The sequence below is a fragment of the Cebus imitator genome, unplaced genomic scaffold (assembly GCF_001604975.1).
Source record: "Cebus imitator isolate Cc_AM_T3 unplaced genomic scaffold, Cebus_imitator-1.0 Scaffold6, whole genome shotgun sequence".
Lineage (NCBI taxonomy): Eukaryota > Metazoa > Chordata > Mammalia > Primates > Cebidae > Cebus > Cebus imitator.
The window spans coordinates 4,705,773-4,722,040 of record NW_016107321.1 but is presented as its reverse complement, the minus strand read 5'-3'; the positions used below and the strand labels follow the sequence as shown (position 1 = coordinate 4,722,040).

The following is a 16,268-nucleotide window of genomic DNA, read 5'->3' as shown; positions in this document are numbered from 1 at the left end:
CATAAAGCATTTTGAGATGGACAGAGTAAGCCTTGGCCAGTGGGAGGATGCGTAGAGTTGGCTGCTTCTCTAGGTGGGTCTTTTTGTTTTGACTGTGATAATGGATTTTACTTCATTTGGGTTTTAGAATCTTATCAGTGATTTACACATTTGTGTCTCCTGGCAGCTTTTCCAGCATCCTTTGCACCCCCATCCCCAGCCCCTGTCCTGTTCCTCAGCCTAAGGGACCTTCCTGGTCCCCTACATGGATTGCTACCTTTGTGTGTTTCATTTACCTGCATGGGAAGCCCATAGTCGCAGCTCAGGACACATTCTAACCCTTTGCTTTTCCTAATCTGCCCCTTATCCCAAAGGCCTGTGGAGACAGAAATTTCACATGCTTGTGGAGTTTTTCAGACACTTCCACTTGTAAGTTGAAATCGTGATAGACATCAAATTTTTGCGTGATCCCTTCAGGACCTGCCTGTGCTTTGTTGTAGAACTCCAGGCCCATGTTCATCAGTGCTGTGGAGGATTGTGAGTATACCTTTGCCTGGCCCACGGCCATAGCCTGTCCTGTGAAGAGCAACGTGCATGATGACTGCCAGGTCACCAACCCAAACACAGGTGAGAGATGGTGCCAGTCGCCAACCCCAGCGCAGGTGAGAGACGGTGCTGGTCACCAACCCAAGCACAGGTGAGAGACAGTGCCGGTCGCCAATCCCAGCTCAGGTGAGAGACAGTGCCCTCACCAAGCCCAGCTCATCAGGTGAGAGATCCAAGGAGAAGCCGTGGGCAGAGGTGTCATGGTGTGTGGATGTGTTTGGCTTTTCTCTGGATGGGCCACTCTTGTGTTCTCCTGGCTCTCCTTCAGTGGAGGAGAGAATGCTCCCTTAGACTCCCTCAGAGAATCCATCTCGCTGTCACTCTCCTGGTGTGAGAGGTGCTCCTGGCTGGGGTTACTGACAGTGTCAGCCCCAGCAGCTCTAGGCTTTCCAGGGCAGGCTAGAGCTAATCCCCTGCCTGCCTCTCAGCATCAGCATGGTGGATGGCCAGGAGTCTCTCACCTGCCCTTGTGCTGGGCACCTAGAAAGGTGCAGGCACAGTCATCGGCAGTGAGAAGTGCATGCTGGCAGGCTCTTCCCACACCAATGGGAATCTTAGTGGCTGCTGTGGTATGGCCCAGCGAGGGTGCTGTGAGCCACAATCTTCTGGGGGAAAGATGGGACATCTCTCGGATCTAAGGACTGACAGCCTCATGATACAGCCTGGCTGTTGGAGGATTTAGAACAAGGTTGGCAAATGGGGCAGTGGGTCGTGGTGAGAAGTCAGAAGTCCCTATGCTGACGTGATCTGTGCGTGAGCTTGCCAGTGATGAGCCTCCCAAGTCTGAGCTCCCTGGAGTCACTGTGTCGCCATCTTCTTCCACCCTACAGGACACCTGTTTGATCTGAGCTCCTTAAGTGGCAGGGCAGGATTCACAGCTGCTTACAGTGAGAAGGGGCTGGTCTACATGAGCATCTGTGGGGAGAATGAAAACTGCCCCCCTGGTGTGGGTGAGTGCTGTGGTCTCTCCTGTGTTACCTGACTCTCCCGCCCCCTGGGGTTGTCCTTGGCCTGTTTGTGTGTCAAGCGGAAAAAGGAGCAGAGCCGGAAAGCTGAGATGCTTTTGTCTCCTGTAGCAGTCAGCCCATGTTGGGGACACATGGGCATGTGATGGAACAAACCGTCAGTGTAAAACAATGGTTAAAGCCTGATTGGACACTTGAAATTACAAGTATTAGCTATGAAATTGATGGCCCTGATTTGCAGAACGTTTTAATCAGAAAATTGGTCATTGAGTCTGTGATTATGTTTTCTCTGCCTCTCCCTTGTGGTGCAGGGGCCTGCTTTGGACAGACCAGGATCAGCGTGGGCAAGGCCAGCAAGAAGCTGAGCTACGTGGACCAGGTCCTGCAGCTGGTGTACAAGGATGGGTCCCCTTGTCCCTCCAAATCTGGCCTGAGTTATAAGAGCGTGATCAGTTTCGTGTGCAGGCCTGAGGCCGGGCCAACCAGCAGGCCCATGCTCATCTCCCTGGACAAGCAGACGTGCACACTCTTCTTCTCCTGGCACACACCGCTGGCCTGCGAGCAAGCAGTAAGTTTGGAGATGGGCACGGGAGAAGTGCATATCCAGTGCCCGGCTGCACCTGGGCCCCTTCATCAGGTTCACTTGCCCACTAGTAGATGCCTAGCTGACCTTGTCCACTCCTGATGACCCCAATAATGAAGTTGACTGGAAGTGCCCAGTGCTATGTAATGAAGCATTTTGACACCTTTCTGCTTTTTCGTTATTGTTATTCAGCTTTTAAATTCTTATGTATGGATGACGTAGTATTAGGAAATTTTTTTGTAGACTTAAAGCAGTTTTTCCTACTTAACAGACGGAATGTTCTGTGAGGAATGGAAGCTCTGTTATTGACCTGTCTCCTCTCATTCATCGCACGGGTGGTTACGAGGCTTACGATGAGAGTGAGGATGAAGCCTCCGATACCAACCCTGATTTCTACATCAATATTTGTCAGCCGCTAAATCCCATGCACGGAGTGCCTTGTCCTGCCGGAGCCGCTGTGTGCAAAGTTCCTATTGATGGTCCCCCCATAGTAAGTATGACTAATCCAAGGCTGGAGATAATATTTGCAAGACTTTTGGCAATAACCTTTGCATTGTTTCTTGCTTTCAGTGGAGAGTTGCTCAAGCATAACAAAATGGAGAAAGTAAGTGGGATTGTGTGTGTTCTGGGTTCACTATGGGAAGATTAAAGGTTTGCACATTGAACTGTTAGAAAGTCTTTGAGCATGTGAGATAACATGAATACATGTGTAGGGACTCCACCTGTCGTGAACCTCAGAGTTGACCCAGATCAAGAAGTTTTTAGGTAAAGTGACAAAAAACACATTGGCCTGCCCTGGTTTCTTTGTGTGAAATGCTTGTCTTCTGTAGTTCAAACACTTGTGAAATGCAGAAACTTTCTTTGGCCAGGAGTTATAATTAAGGGCAAGAGTCCTTTTGCTAATAGCTAAATATTTTGCCTGGAAAGCTTTGGTTTTATGCATTAAAAAATTATTTGTAGAGATGTGAGTCTTGCTATGTTGCCCAGCCAGGCTGGTCTCAGGCTCCTGGCCTCAAGTGATCCTCCCAAAGTGCTGGGATTACAGGCGTGAGCCACGGTGCCCAGCTTGCTAACATGTTTTAATAAGAGGTTTGGATCTTTAAAAATTGTCTCAATGAGTTATATTCATGATTTGTCAAATCCTTGTTAGGTTTTATTACTTGAAATGTATCTCACAAGTCATCTATATTTCTATCTGTATTATCTATCATGCTTTAAAGATGGGTCCTCTTGTAAAATATCTAGATGTCCTTTAAAAAATGGACATTATATGTGGCAGTGGTATGGGGAGATGTCGGGAGTGGGTAAGTTCAGCCGCAGCATGAGTTAGCTGCAGCTCCGTGTGAGATGGAGGCCTGGACAAGCCGAGTCTCCCCAGGAAGCTCTTTGGTAGCATCCTTTCTGACGGGAGAGGTCTGATCTGCTTGACCATCTGTTGTTAGATGTTAAAAAGTGTAGGAAGTTTTTTAACTGGAGAAGGTGTGGTGCTGCATGGTCTGACAGTGCCTCACAGTGACGAATGAAGAGTATTGTAGCTGAGAACCAAATCATGGGGAAGCTGCTTACACACACACACGCATACACACATTCATCATATACACCATTCCTGGCCATTCACTTTTATTTACTTTTTAAAAATTAAAAACAAGTTTTTTTTTTTCTCATAATACTCAGACTGGTCTTTCATTTATTTATTTATTCACTCAAAAATATCTATTGGGCAGCCATTGTGTGCCAGGTGCTGTAATAAGGAATAAAAATGAACAGTGAACACCACCTATCCCCTCTCCCAAGGACACAGACAATGGGTACTGCTGGGCCATGTCAGTGGACAGTCCCAGAGCAGCACCAGGCAGTGAGGGTGGCAGGTCAGCATCGAGGTTCTGGCCTTCCCCCGTCAGCTGGTGGGAGGACTGTGTTGCATCCCTGATGTGAGAGAGAGATTCCTGTTGCTTAGGATCTTTGAAACTTGAAGATACATAGAAACAGAATCAACCTTAAAACTAACCTTAGGATCAAAATGATAACCACCAGCATAAGAAAGTTATGTGGCATCTGTCAAGTCTTCTTATTGGAGTTGGTATAAACCCAGTTTCTTTAGATGCTGCTCATTCTCAGAACCTATAAAGTCTGGGTTTTCCAATTCTGTATCAATTGTTAATCCCACTAACCTTGGGAACGGTTTGTTTCCTGAAATACTGTTTGCCTTTGCTCTTTGTTTAGGATATCGGCCGGGTCGCAGGACCGCCAATACTCAATCCGGTAGCGAATGAGATTTACTTGAATTTTGAAAGCAGTACTCCATGCTTAGTGGACAAGCATTTCAACTACACTTCACTCATCGCATTTCACTGTAAGAGAGGTGTGAGCATGGTAAGTGTGGGCCTCTGACGATCTAGATACACAACTACAGATTAGAGAGCCAAGGTTAGACAACAGAAAGTGCGCATCAGGTCCAAGGATACTCTTATTCAAAATGTCTGCCTTGGTTAAGATGGTATACTAGTAGTGTGTCTGAATAATTTAAACCACTAATTGAGGGCTGAGTGAGCTCCCCCAGAGCTAATAACATATAGAGGCTTGCTGTAATTTAAAAACATAGAACATGAGTAAAGAAATGACATTCAGCTTTGACTGCTGATGCGTAAAAGTGTCATAACTTCTGTTTTTACTTTAACAATTACTGATTTTATTCTTACTGGGAAGTCAGAAAGACATTTGGGCAGCTATAATCATTCAAGACAAAGCCCAGAAGTTAGCAAATAACAAAAGACCTCTGGAATCAGAATAGCTGCAACAAAGTAGTACCTTTTACTTATAAGGAGGTACTGACTTCCATTTTATATGCATTTTAAAAAGTAGCCTCCATTATAACGAGTTCTGTATTGTTGTAAAGCGTTTTTGAGTACCTTTTCTTTTGACCCCTACTCTGTGAGATAAATTGGTAGATTATGGCGCCCATTCCACAGGGACTCTGAGTGGCTCTGTAGGGGCAGATCTGGGCCCCAGCTGCTGCACAGGGAAACAGCTCTTTGCTCTAGGGCCATAGCATCACAGCCTCTCGCCTGTGCTTCTGTAGTCTTGAAGTTCTGAAAACTTGGGACTCCTTTGACATGAATGGACTGAGGCTATTTATGGTGTGGATTTGTCCCACCTAATGTGGATATTGATACATCCAGCTGCAGAAATATTAATATGCTTGAACACAGGATCTGAGGGGTAGGTGTGTGTGTGCATGTGTGTATTACATAATAGAAATAATATATCTAGAATTGCCTCTGAAAATCTTAATAAAGGTGATGGATTCCAAGGCTCATCTGACCCCCAGGAGTTCAGGTGATGGATTAGAATCTGTTGGATGTCTAAATTCTGATAAAGATGTCTCATCTGATGTTTGAGCCTGGAGCAGGTTTGTAAAGGGACTGTTAGACATGGGTGTGTTGACAGTGACAGAAAGTGACCCGGCAGCCATCTAACCAGTGGGAGAGAAAGTATTTGAGAGGGAGGCGAAAACAGTCCTGCTGTTTGGGGGTACACCACAGGGGCCAGAGAACCTCAAAGCCCTTAGATTTATCCCTGTTCATGAATTGTAGAGTGTACTGACAGTCCTAGTCAGCAAGGAAAGGCGGAGCTGTATTCAGTCCACCCATTTCATCTATTTATTAACATATCTGCCTATTTATATGGGCGTATCTGTGTGTGCCTCTGTAGATACATGCAGCCTCGGGCAACATGGACTTTGCCTTGATGGGGGCGTCTGCTTTAAATTCTTCATTCTTTAAGCGATAGTCTTCACTTCTAAGACCCGCCTGATCATGAGTGTTGCTGTTATCTCATGCCACCAGCTAAAGAGTGTGGAACTGCGCCTTGCTTTCACACTGCTGCCAACTTGACAAATCGAATTAGCTAATGTGATTTTAGGTAATTCTCAGCAGCTGCACATTGAGAGTGATTAGTGTTTACTTGATTTTAGAAATGAGGCATCTCATGCTGAATGTGTATTCCACTGTTCCAGAAAGATTTTTAGAAGATTTTTCCTCCCCAGCAGTTTTCATCTTCAATGGAAGTACTTTTACCCCTGAATCATAGGAGAAAAGATGCTTAACAGTAATTACAAATGGAATTCCTGAGAGCTGCCTCATCTTTTTTTGTTGCTGTTGAATGAGGGAGGGAATAAATAAAGTGATTTGAGAATATTTGGTCTATGAAACATCTGGCTGTGTGACATCTTGCCCCGGTAATAAATATCCCCTGTGTCTAGAGATAGTGGATTGGAGCACTTGCAAGTCATGGTCTCAGTTTCACAGATTTCTTTCTTATGATATTTAAGCCCTCCCCCTTTCTTTCTTTGAACCTGTAACATAGAACATTGAGGCTTTCTCTCTCTCTCTCTGAGTAGAAGACAAGACCTGGATTCAGCCAGGGAGTTCCTGAGATATGTGGGGGGTAAGGGCGGGGTGCTATCTGTGCCTTGAAGACAGCATTGGGTCTTTCAGCTGCTGTTGCCCAGCGTCCCTTCCCTCTGAGAGGCCGCTGTGGGTTATGCACAGCCTGCTTAGGGGCATGGTGTGTTGCTGCTGTCTCTACGCCATGGGGTTTTTAAGACCATGCTCTTCCTGGCAACAGGGAACGCCTAAGCTGTTAAGGACCAGCGAATGTGACTTTGTGTTCGAATGGGAGACTCCGATCGTCTGTCCTGATGAAGTGAGGACCGAGGGCTGTGCCCTGACAGATGAGCAGCTCCTCTATAGCTTCAACTTGTCCAGCCTTTCCACGAGCACCTTTAAGGTAATGCGTTCACCCTGGGCTTTGCTGGTGCAGGTGTACCAGGTGCCAGGTGCTGTGAGGCTGCCGGGAGTGATTTGGATAATGTGGTACCTGTGAGCTGAGAGGGCGTGTGTGGCCACTGGGAAGCATCTGGGGGCTCTCGTAGGGCATGCAGGGTCTCAGGAAGGTTCCTGCATTGTGTAGCCAACTAAGCACAGCTGACACTTGTGTTGTACCTTGTGGCTCGGGCAGGGTTTTTCTGCACCCAGGCTTTTTGAGGATCGAGTAACCTCATGAGGCAGGTAGTAGGACCCTTTGTGTCAAACAGAGAGCAGGCGGGGCAGTCCCGGGACATGAATGTAAAGAACTCATGGGGGCAGGCCAGCTCTTGGGTAGCCAGCTGAAATCTGTGGGGAGTTAATTCCTCCAACTTGGCTGAAGATGATAGAGGCAGTTATTTGCTGATTGTGGCAGCTATGGGTGGAGGGAGGTAGGAGGTGCCCTGGAATTGAGAGGCACTCGGGTGTGTGCCTCCATGTCATGCCAGAGCCCTGGCCTGTGCTGTGTCTGTGGGCTATTGGTCTTACTGATGTGATGTTGTGATCGCTGGTGCCTGGAGGCCCCTAACCTCCTAAGCCTAGGGATCTAGACATTACCATGCCAGTTCTGGGACTGGGGTATGGAACCCCAGTACCTGCCGTGGCACAGTGGCTGGTGAGTGATGAGCTTGGAGTTTTGGGCCCAGGTGCCAACACCTTGGCTCCTGTGATGGAGCCCTTTGCCTGGGTATAGGTCCTCCCAACAGATGTGCGGCAGGCATGAGCCTTCTGGGGGCGGGGTGGGCCAGGAGAGTCAGGTCCATGCTTCAGCGTGCGGCATCAGCTCTGCTGGTGCACTTGCTTGGCCCGTACACCTGCCTCATTACGCAGGTGAGGGATGTGGGGTGAGCCTAAGGCCCCACAGCTGGTCCCTTTCCACAGGGCACTGACTGGAGACAATAACCAGAGCAGTGGCCAGCCAGCAAGGGTGACCCAGGTCCCCAGTAGGGAGCAGGGGGAGCAACAAACTGGGTCTAGGGGTTGCGGGAGGCCCCCTGGGGAAAAGCTAGGGCCAAGGCTATTGCATGACTGTGATGCACACAGAGGAGCCTCTGCTCTTACGCATGAACCCACCTCCTGCGCCGGCTGCAATAATGGTTCTCACCTCACCTCGAGACCCAGGCGCTGCTGCTGCTTACAGCCATGCATGGTGTTTGTCCAGGTGACTCGAGACTCGCGCACCTACAGCATTGGGGTGTGCACCACTGCAGACGGGCCAGACCAAGGAGGCTGTAAGGACGGAGGAGTCTGTCTGCTCTCAGGCACCAAGGGGGCATCCTTTGGACGGCTGGCGTCAATGAAACTGGATTACAGGCACCAGGATGAAGCTGTCATTTTAAGTTATGTGAATGGTGATAGTTGCCCTCCAGGTAAATATTTGCAATGAGTTAAACTTCAGGCTCAAAGTAAAGTAGAAATTAGACATAGCAGCAGAAAGAAACTGAGGAGTGGAGCTCCGCAGTCCTATGAGTGCTGTAACCGTGGGTGTGAATGTGAGCCGTTCCTCTGTACCCCGGTGTGAGTGCTGGTGTGTGAATCACACTGTGTTCTCTCAGTTGCCTGTTGAGTTTGGCAGGTGAATGCCGGTTGTCATGTCGGTGGTTTAGGACGGGCAGCGCCCTTACGGGCTCCTGCTGCATTCTTAGGCGATTATGCCTGGCTAGGCACAGCTGTCACACTGATAGTGTGGATTATTCAGATGTTATTCTTCTTTCTAGAAACTGATGAAGGTGTCCCCTGTGTCTTCCCCTTCATATTCAATGGGAAGAGCTACGAGGAATGTATCATAGAGAGCAGGACGAAGCTGTGGTGTAGCACAACTGCAGACTACGACAGGGACCACGAGTGGGGCTTCTGCAGACACTGTGAGTAGGATGGCTCTGCCTCCCCCACGTGACCTGGGCCCTCGATACTCTCAAGGCTTGATTCACACCGAGACGTTTCTGGATGCTCCAGTCAGTGGCAGGAATTCTCTTGCATAAGATATTTTTTTTTTTCCTCAGTTTCTTTCTTTCTTTTTTTTTTAAAAGAAAGAAAGAATGAAGGAGAGGAATAAAGAGAAAGAGGAAGAGGGAGAGAGAACGGGAGTGTTGCTTTATTGCCCAGGCTGGAATGCAGTCTAAAAATGGGTATTGACATAAGATATTTTCTTACTGAGGCTGTTTCCCACCGAGAAAATTTGAGTTGCTCTGGGGGATCGCTGGGTAATCATCTATAGGCCGCAGTGGAGCTGCCCTGAAATCCTGTGCTGGGTGGCTGGCTAGGCCCACTCACTAGCTGGAGGGCCGTGTGTCTTCATACCTGTTTTTAGCCCTGGTGATTCACATTATGCCTCAGCAGGATGAATGTCTGCATGGATCTTCAGGATTCTGAAGCTAGTGAGAATTCCAGTAACCCAGGAGCCTCATTTATTGACTTTCTGCCATGTGGCAGCCCAGGCGGGGATGGGCTTTCTTGGTGAGCCACACTCAGTGCCCTTGCCCCTGCAGTGTCAGGAAGTTTCATGAGAGGAGCCCACTGCTGTGACTTCTGTCTGCGGACGGCAAGATGAGAGAAATGCATGAAAAATTTCTAATTTTCATAAATGTCCAGGGACCAAAATGGGATGTATTCAGGAACCAAAGAGGTTAAATTTACAGAGGATTACTATAGCTTTGTTCTGAGGCTTGTTTGTTTTAAGGAGTAATGTTGACAAAACATTATTCCCTGTTCTCTGAATCACACTTGGTTTTCAAGTACCTGTAGGTATTGTTTTATCATCTTATTTTGTTGTGATCATTATTGGTCAAATATTGACTGCCTGTCTGAGGAATTGTGCTAGGGCCATGAGGTTATTAAAAAGTACAATGAAAGGTTGTATGCCAAGGAGCTGGGTCTCTTTGGAGTCAGGATCCACGTGAATGAATCACCATGAGATGTGGCCAGGGCAGCACGTGGGGCGTGGCCAGATGGCGGATGGAGTCTGCAAGTGCTCCTCAGGCAGCGTGGGGAAGGCGTGCGGAAACACACCCTGGTGCAGGCCCTGGTCTGACGTTCTCCTGCCTCTGCTCCCCAGCAAATAGCCACCGCATGTCCACCATCATATTTAAGTGTGACGAAGATGAGGACATTGGGAGACCACAAGTCTTCAGCGAAGTGCGTGGGTGTGAGGTGACATTTGAGTGGAAAACAAAAGTTGTCTGTCCTCCCAAGAAGATGGAGTGCAAATTCATCCAGAAGCACAAAACCTATGACCTGAGGCTGCTGTCCTCCCTCACTGGGTCCTGGTCCCTGGTCCACGATGGAGTCTCGTGAGTCCCTTCCCATCCACCTGCAGCGCCACACCCTCAGCAGGCGAGCTTCAGACTGCCTGACGATGGTTGGCCTTTGGGATTCTAAAGATGGGAATACTACCCCTATGCGAGGCTGGTGGTGGCTGAGCTGTGACTCTGCTCCTGGAAGCAGCCCGCAGTGTCATTCCTGGCACAGAGGGTGGTTCTGAGTTCAGAGTTGGGACTGGAGCTTTGGTGAGTGGAAATGGAGCCTCTGAAGCTGAAAGAACCTGGACCGACTGAGTGAGGCTGGGTTTGATTTGCGGTTGTGTGTAGCTCAGGTTGTGGGAGGTGTGTGGGTTTTCTCAGGTCTTTGGCAGAAGCTCCTTAGGCGTTGCTGGCTGGTATCAGCCCACAGTCCTGACCACTCTGTGTGGGGAGTGCCCTCTTGGCCATTCACTCCTGGCAAGGCATCACCGAGGAGCAGGGACGTGATCTCGGAGGGTTTAAATAAGCTCTAAGTAAGAGGGGAAACTTGCCAGGATTCCAGCCACTGCCTCTCCCAGCTCCAGAACCTTTCTTTCTCCTGCACCAGGCTGTGTCCAGGGTGGCCATAGACGTGTGGATATTCCACTCCGGGTGTGCCTGGTTAGTCAGCTCCTTTCTTCAGTGATGACTTCCTTTTGCCCCTTTTTTTTAATTGGAAAAGTATTTTAGTGCTACATTCAGTGACAGAATGGAGCCCTTAGCTATCATAACTTTTTTCTGAAAGTAAAGTGAAGAGCCTCTCCTGTGTCAGGGCAGAGACCTCACTTGCATGCCTGTTTCCCTTTGTGCCGTTTTCCAGGTACTATATAAATTTGTGCCAGAAAATATATAAAGGGCCCCTAGGCTGCTCTGAAAGGGCCAGCATTTGCAGAAGGAGCACAACTGGTGACGTCCAGGTCCTGGGACTCGTTCACACACAGAAGCTGAGCGTCACAGGTGAGGCCTATGGGTCCTGGTCCTTGGTTCAAGGAGCCGCGTCTGAACGGGGAAGGTGAGGGTGTTCTGAGGATGGCAGGTGCTTTGGTGGAGACCTCCAGATATGATTGCCTGTCACTGCCTCACAGGCAGTTTGGCTGTGAGACAATGACAGGCAATCATATCTGGAACATTAAAGTAAGTTCTGCTTCGTGTTATGTGAGACTGCAGGACCCAGTCTGTGTGTTTAGAGCGGCTCAGCTATCTTGGGAAAGTGCGTCTATCCAGGAGGAAGTCTAAGAATGTTCAGAGTTTCTCCGACGTTCACGTTATATCTGTAGTTCAAGTGCGCAAGCTGACATAGACTCACGTGTTTGTTTAGGAAAGCCAGATAGTTACATGAGGAATTGGTGCAGGTAGCTCCGGGGTACATCTTTATAAAATGTCTTAACAACTTTGAAAATAATGACGATGCTTTTTAATGGAAAATTCATCTTGTAGTTTGCTGGTGAGTGAAAGATGTTTTCTTTCATTATTTAAAGGAAGAAAATAGAGGTTTCTTAGCTTAAGAGCAATTAGGATGTGTTGGAGGGACCAGTAAAGGAAAACATTTGCCTTTTAGGCTGGAGTGGGGTTTCCTGACTTGTCCTGATTCAACCACAGGATTATGTCAGATTAGTCTGAGATGTTAAGGTGGAGAAAGGGAATTCTGGGGAGACCACTGTCACCCTTGATAAAAATCACACACAGACTCTGCAGGTTGGTAGTGGAGGGAGAGTTGGCATACAGGAAGTGGCACCCAGACCTCCAGCCTGAGACTCGCCCTCCCCAGGAAGTTCTTACTGCTTTGGAGGTCAGTTATTGCTGCCACTCCCACACTGCCCCAGAAGGGCGAAGGAGGGAGGGTAGTGGGAGGGCCGCTCTTTCCCCAGTAATCTCGCAGTATATATGCATATTTGACTAGTCTTTCCCAATTTCAGCCAACTGAAACAACTAAAACACTTAAGGCCTCACTACAAGTTTGAGGCAAAAGGTGCAAGAGAATAGTGAACACAGGGAGTGACATGGAACTAGATCACCTGACTTCTTGGCGGTGGTGTCATCCATTGCACAGTCTGGGCCCCTCGGGTGGGGAGGTTGAGCCTCCTGCCCAATCTCTGTGGGCTGTCTACACTATTAAAGTCTTCATTTGTTTGATCCCATATGCTAGAAGTTTTAAAAATTTTCCTTAAAACAGTGTAACTCTTTCTTCCAAAATTTTACGGAGAAGCCCAATATTTAAAACAAATTCAGCTGAAGCAGCTTTGAATTTGGGGCAGGGCGGAGAGCCTAGGGTCCCATCTCTCACGTCACCGTCCCGCAGCCCCCAGTACCGCGGCCTGTGTCCTGTGGAAAAGACTTGGGAAGTGGGCGCTGTACCCATTTTGCCTCCACCGCATGCCCCTGCCTGGAAGGATGTGTGTGTGTGTGTGTGTGTGTGTGTGGTCGGGGTGGAAGGCACAGGCTCCCCCAGACACCCTGCGCCATGCATGCCTTGGAATCATGGTCTGTCCATGCAGCCAGGCTGGGCCTGGACCGTCCCCAGAATAGCCCGCTGGGCAGCCACGAGCAGCCTCTTGGTGGTGGCTTGAGAGTCAGAACTTGGTGACCACGCTGCCCCAGTGATACCTGCAGCTTAAAACGTGTACTCACTTTTTTCTCAGATCCTGCAGATTCGAGGGCTTAGGTTTCTTTTTTTTTTAATGGGTCACTTTTAAAAGCAGACAGTGCTCAACTTAAAGCCAGAAGACCCTAGAAAACCACGGATGGTCTGTTCTGCCTTTTCACTTTTTCCAGTTCCTGCCCTGTTGTTACTGGGAGACTCACATGAGGGTACCTGTCAGGAAAGCACCTAATACGATACAGAAATTTTACACAATTGGAGCAATAGGGAAGGCTGCCATTACCCGAGGTCCCGCTCTTCACATGAGTTTATCAGGCAATTTCTATACATGCCCGAAACCTGCCCACTTTGGACAGTGTCCTGTTCTGTAGGTAAGGCCCTTGAAACTCAGAAGCTCAGCAACCGAGGGTCACAAAGTGCGGGAGTAGGAGGGTTTGGGTTTGACACCAGGTCTTGGGCTGTGGCAATGGTGCGTTAGGCCAGGTCTGATCATGGTAATGCCAGAAGAGGTGGATAAACCTGTAGGGAGCCAAAAATTTATTTTTTCCTGGCCTTTAAACCAGATTTTGACTTCTAACATTGAGGCTTTGTTTGTTTGTTTTGAGATGGAGTTTTGCTCTTGTTGCCCAGGCTGGAGTGCAATGGCACGATCTCAGCTCACTGCAATCTTCGCCTCCCGGGTTCAAGCCATTCTCCTGCCTCAGCCTCTCAAGTAGCTGGGATTATAGGTGCCTGCCACTGCACCCGACTAATTTTTGTATTTTTAGTAGAGATGGGGTTTTACCATATTGGTCAGGCTGGTCTCAAACTCATGACCTCAAGTGATCCACACACCTCAGCCTCCCAAAGTGCTGGAATTAGCAGGCGTGAGCCAGCACACCTGGTTGAGGCTTTTTATAATGCGCTAGAAATAACGTCATTTCAATTGTGTGTTTCAGGTGACAAAGTTGTTGTCACGTACTCCAAAGGTTATCCATGTGGTGGAAATAAGACCGCATCCTCCGTGATAGAATTGACCTGTACAAAGACGGTGGGCAGACCTACATTCAAGAGGTCAGAAGACTGGGGGTACAGAGTGGGAGGCACAGACTGGGGGCACAGAGGTCAGGAGACTGGGGACACAGTGCAGCGAGCACACTGGGGAGGTTCCTCCTTGGGGTTTTCACGTGCAGGTTTTGACTGAGTCTTAGGAGCTCGGGGCTACAGTGGCTGATTGTGCCGTATTGGGCGGGGCTGCTGCAGGCAGGGAAGATCCCAGATATAGTGCTGAGACAGTGTTACAAGACCAGTGCAACTTCTCTGGCCTAGCTTGCCTCTTGAACTAGGTTTAGCACTGGCTGAGCAATATTTAACTGGCCTTCATCTTTGTCATAGTAGAAACAAAGGGGCGTTGATTTGTCCCACTCAAGGTGTTCAGGCAGCCTGCCTGGGACCTTCAAGCAGGTGAGACCTGCCTCTGGACCTAGGATGTGCTTGGATTGTATTCAGGTTTTCCAGGCAGCATTGCAGCTGGCGCCAGGGAGAGCTTAGCCAGCAGAGGGTGCATGTGAGCTGCTGTCTGTGAACAAAACTGATTCCTTCCAGACGCTCAGTTTGGAAAAGGGGAGACTTAGAAATTGCCAAAGGATTTATCAGTGTGTGAGTCTGAGAAGCTTATAAAACAAAAAACCAAAAATCTAGGAGCAAATGTTTCCAGGTTTTAAATGTTACATGGTTTACAAATTTTAAAAAATTGATACGAGTGTTTGCCTGCTTTGTCACATTACTGACACAGTTGTCTTCCCTATCCATTGTGGCAATGAAGAAAAGTGAGTAAAATAACCATCCTAGCTCAGAGCCGCTGTCAGTGTTGAGTGGGGAAGTCCTGCCTAGGCCCATGCAGCCCGGGGAGTGGGGGTCTCAGGACGCAGCCGAAATCTCAGTGCACCTTGACTGAAAGCCAGCGAGCTGCTTCAAGGGTTCCAAGTGTTCCCTGTTTTGCAGTCTGCCCTGTGACGACTGTAGTCTGCGCTTCCCCCTCCTAGGTTCGACATCGACAGCTGCACCTACCACTTCAGCTGGGACTCCCGGGCTGCCTGCGCCGTGAAGCCTCAGGAGGTACAGATGGTGAATGGGACCATCACCAACCCTATAAATGGCAAGAGCTTCAGCCTCGGAGACATTTATTTTAAGTAAGTAAAACGTTTTCCTTTTGAGCTGTGAAATGTATTCAAAATTAAACCAGCAATGCAGCTCTTTCCCTATTGGGGAGCACTCCAGGATAAATAGGTCTGTGTGTTTTAGTTACTGTTGCTGGAATTGTCGTCATCTTTTTCTTAAACTGAGGAAAAGCATTACTCAACTATTAAATTTTAACACCAAAGATGGTGAATTCTTGTGAGTGTAAAAATAAATCCCCTCCCCTTCTCCCTCACTTCATGATAAGCTCCTGGGTTGAAGCAGAAGCCTTCTGACATGTTTGAGCAGGGATCTTCTGGGATTGCCAGTTTGTAGAAAACAGATTTCTCAGCAGTGCTACTGGGGCTGCTCTCGGGGGCCGGTGGCCCAGGTGCCTGGCCATGTCTTCTGCCTGTGCACGGGCAGGGTGAGGGCCATGCGGTGCTGGGCGCGGTGCTGGACAGGGTACCTGAGGAAGGTGGATTAGCACTCAGAGGGCAAAACTGGTTGTGGAGAAAGCCTCTTGAGATGGAAGCTGGTGTCCTCAGAATCTCTGTGGGGTCACAGATGTGCTGCCATAGCTTAGGACAGGAAGCATCCTGGGGCCCTGCAGTGATTCTGAGGACTGTGGGCTTATGTAATGAATGCCTTCTTGAAGGACTTCCATGTCACTGTGGTCTTTTCTGTCTCTTCAGGCTGTTCAGAGCCTCTGGGGACATGAGGACCAATGGGGACAACTACCTGTATGAGATCCAGCTTTCCTCCATCACGAGCTCCAGAAACCCGGCGTGCTCCGGAGCCAACATATGCCAGGTGAAGCCCAATGATCAGCACTTCAGTCGGAAAGTCGGAACCTCTGACAAGACCAAGTACTATCTTCAAGGTAATCTGTGGCGTCCCATGACAGGTCCTCATTTAACTTCCTCCAAGGAAGGGCATTAAAATTTTCAACTAACTCCCTTCGGTTGAAATCTCAGATCTCTTTTAAAACAAAAACCATGGTCTAATTCTTTGCTTTCTTATGAATTTCATCAAAATGGATCAGATGATATATGCCAGACCTGAGCATTTCACTGTACATAAATTGTATCTCAGTTAACAAGTAAACAAATGTCCAAAAAACGAAAACTTGGTCTGATCCTGTGGTTCCAAGGTCAGGTGGAGGCTGAGTTGTGCAGAGTCAGAATTACCTTTGATTTAGTTTTAGCCATGACACTTCCTTATTTTGGAATACCA

General features: G+C 48.4%; 1 protein-coding gene across 1 annotated transcript in view; it reads left to right on the top strand.

The window, feature by feature from the left end:
* IGF2R (insulin like growth factor 2 receptor) overlaps positions 1 to 16,268 on the top strand; it is a 124,770-nt gene that overhangs the window by 93,490 nt on the left and 15,012 nt on the right. The window contains exons 32-44 of the mRNA XM_017538048.2: positions 480 to 606; positions 1,416 to 1,535; positions 1,862 to 2,118; positions 2,405 to 2,623; positions 4,357 to 4,506; positions 6,760 to 6,921; positions 8,161 to 8,368; positions 8,717 to 8,863; positions 10,054 to 10,288; positions 11,097 to 11,233; positions 13,814 to 13,928; positions 14,900 to 15,046; positions 15,728 to 15,915. Of these exons, the coding sequence (XP_017393537.1) occupies positions 480 to 606; positions 1,416 to 1,535; positions 1,862 to 2,118; positions 2,405 to 2,623; positions 4,357 to 4,506; positions 6,760 to 6,921; positions 8,161 to 8,368; positions 8,717 to 8,863; positions 10,054 to 10,288; positions 11,097 to 11,233; positions 13,814 to 13,928; positions 14,900 to 15,046; positions 15,728 to 15,915 (2,212 nt within the window). The remainder of the gene's footprint in view (positions 1 to 479; positions 607 to 1,415; positions 1,536 to 1,861; positions 2,119 to 2,404; positions 2,624 to 4,356; positions 4,507 to 6,759; positions 6,922 to 8,160; positions 8,369 to 8,716; positions 8,864 to 10,053; positions 10,289 to 11,096; positions 11,234 to 13,813; positions 13,929 to 14,899; positions 15,047 to 15,727; positions 15,916 to 16,268) is intronic.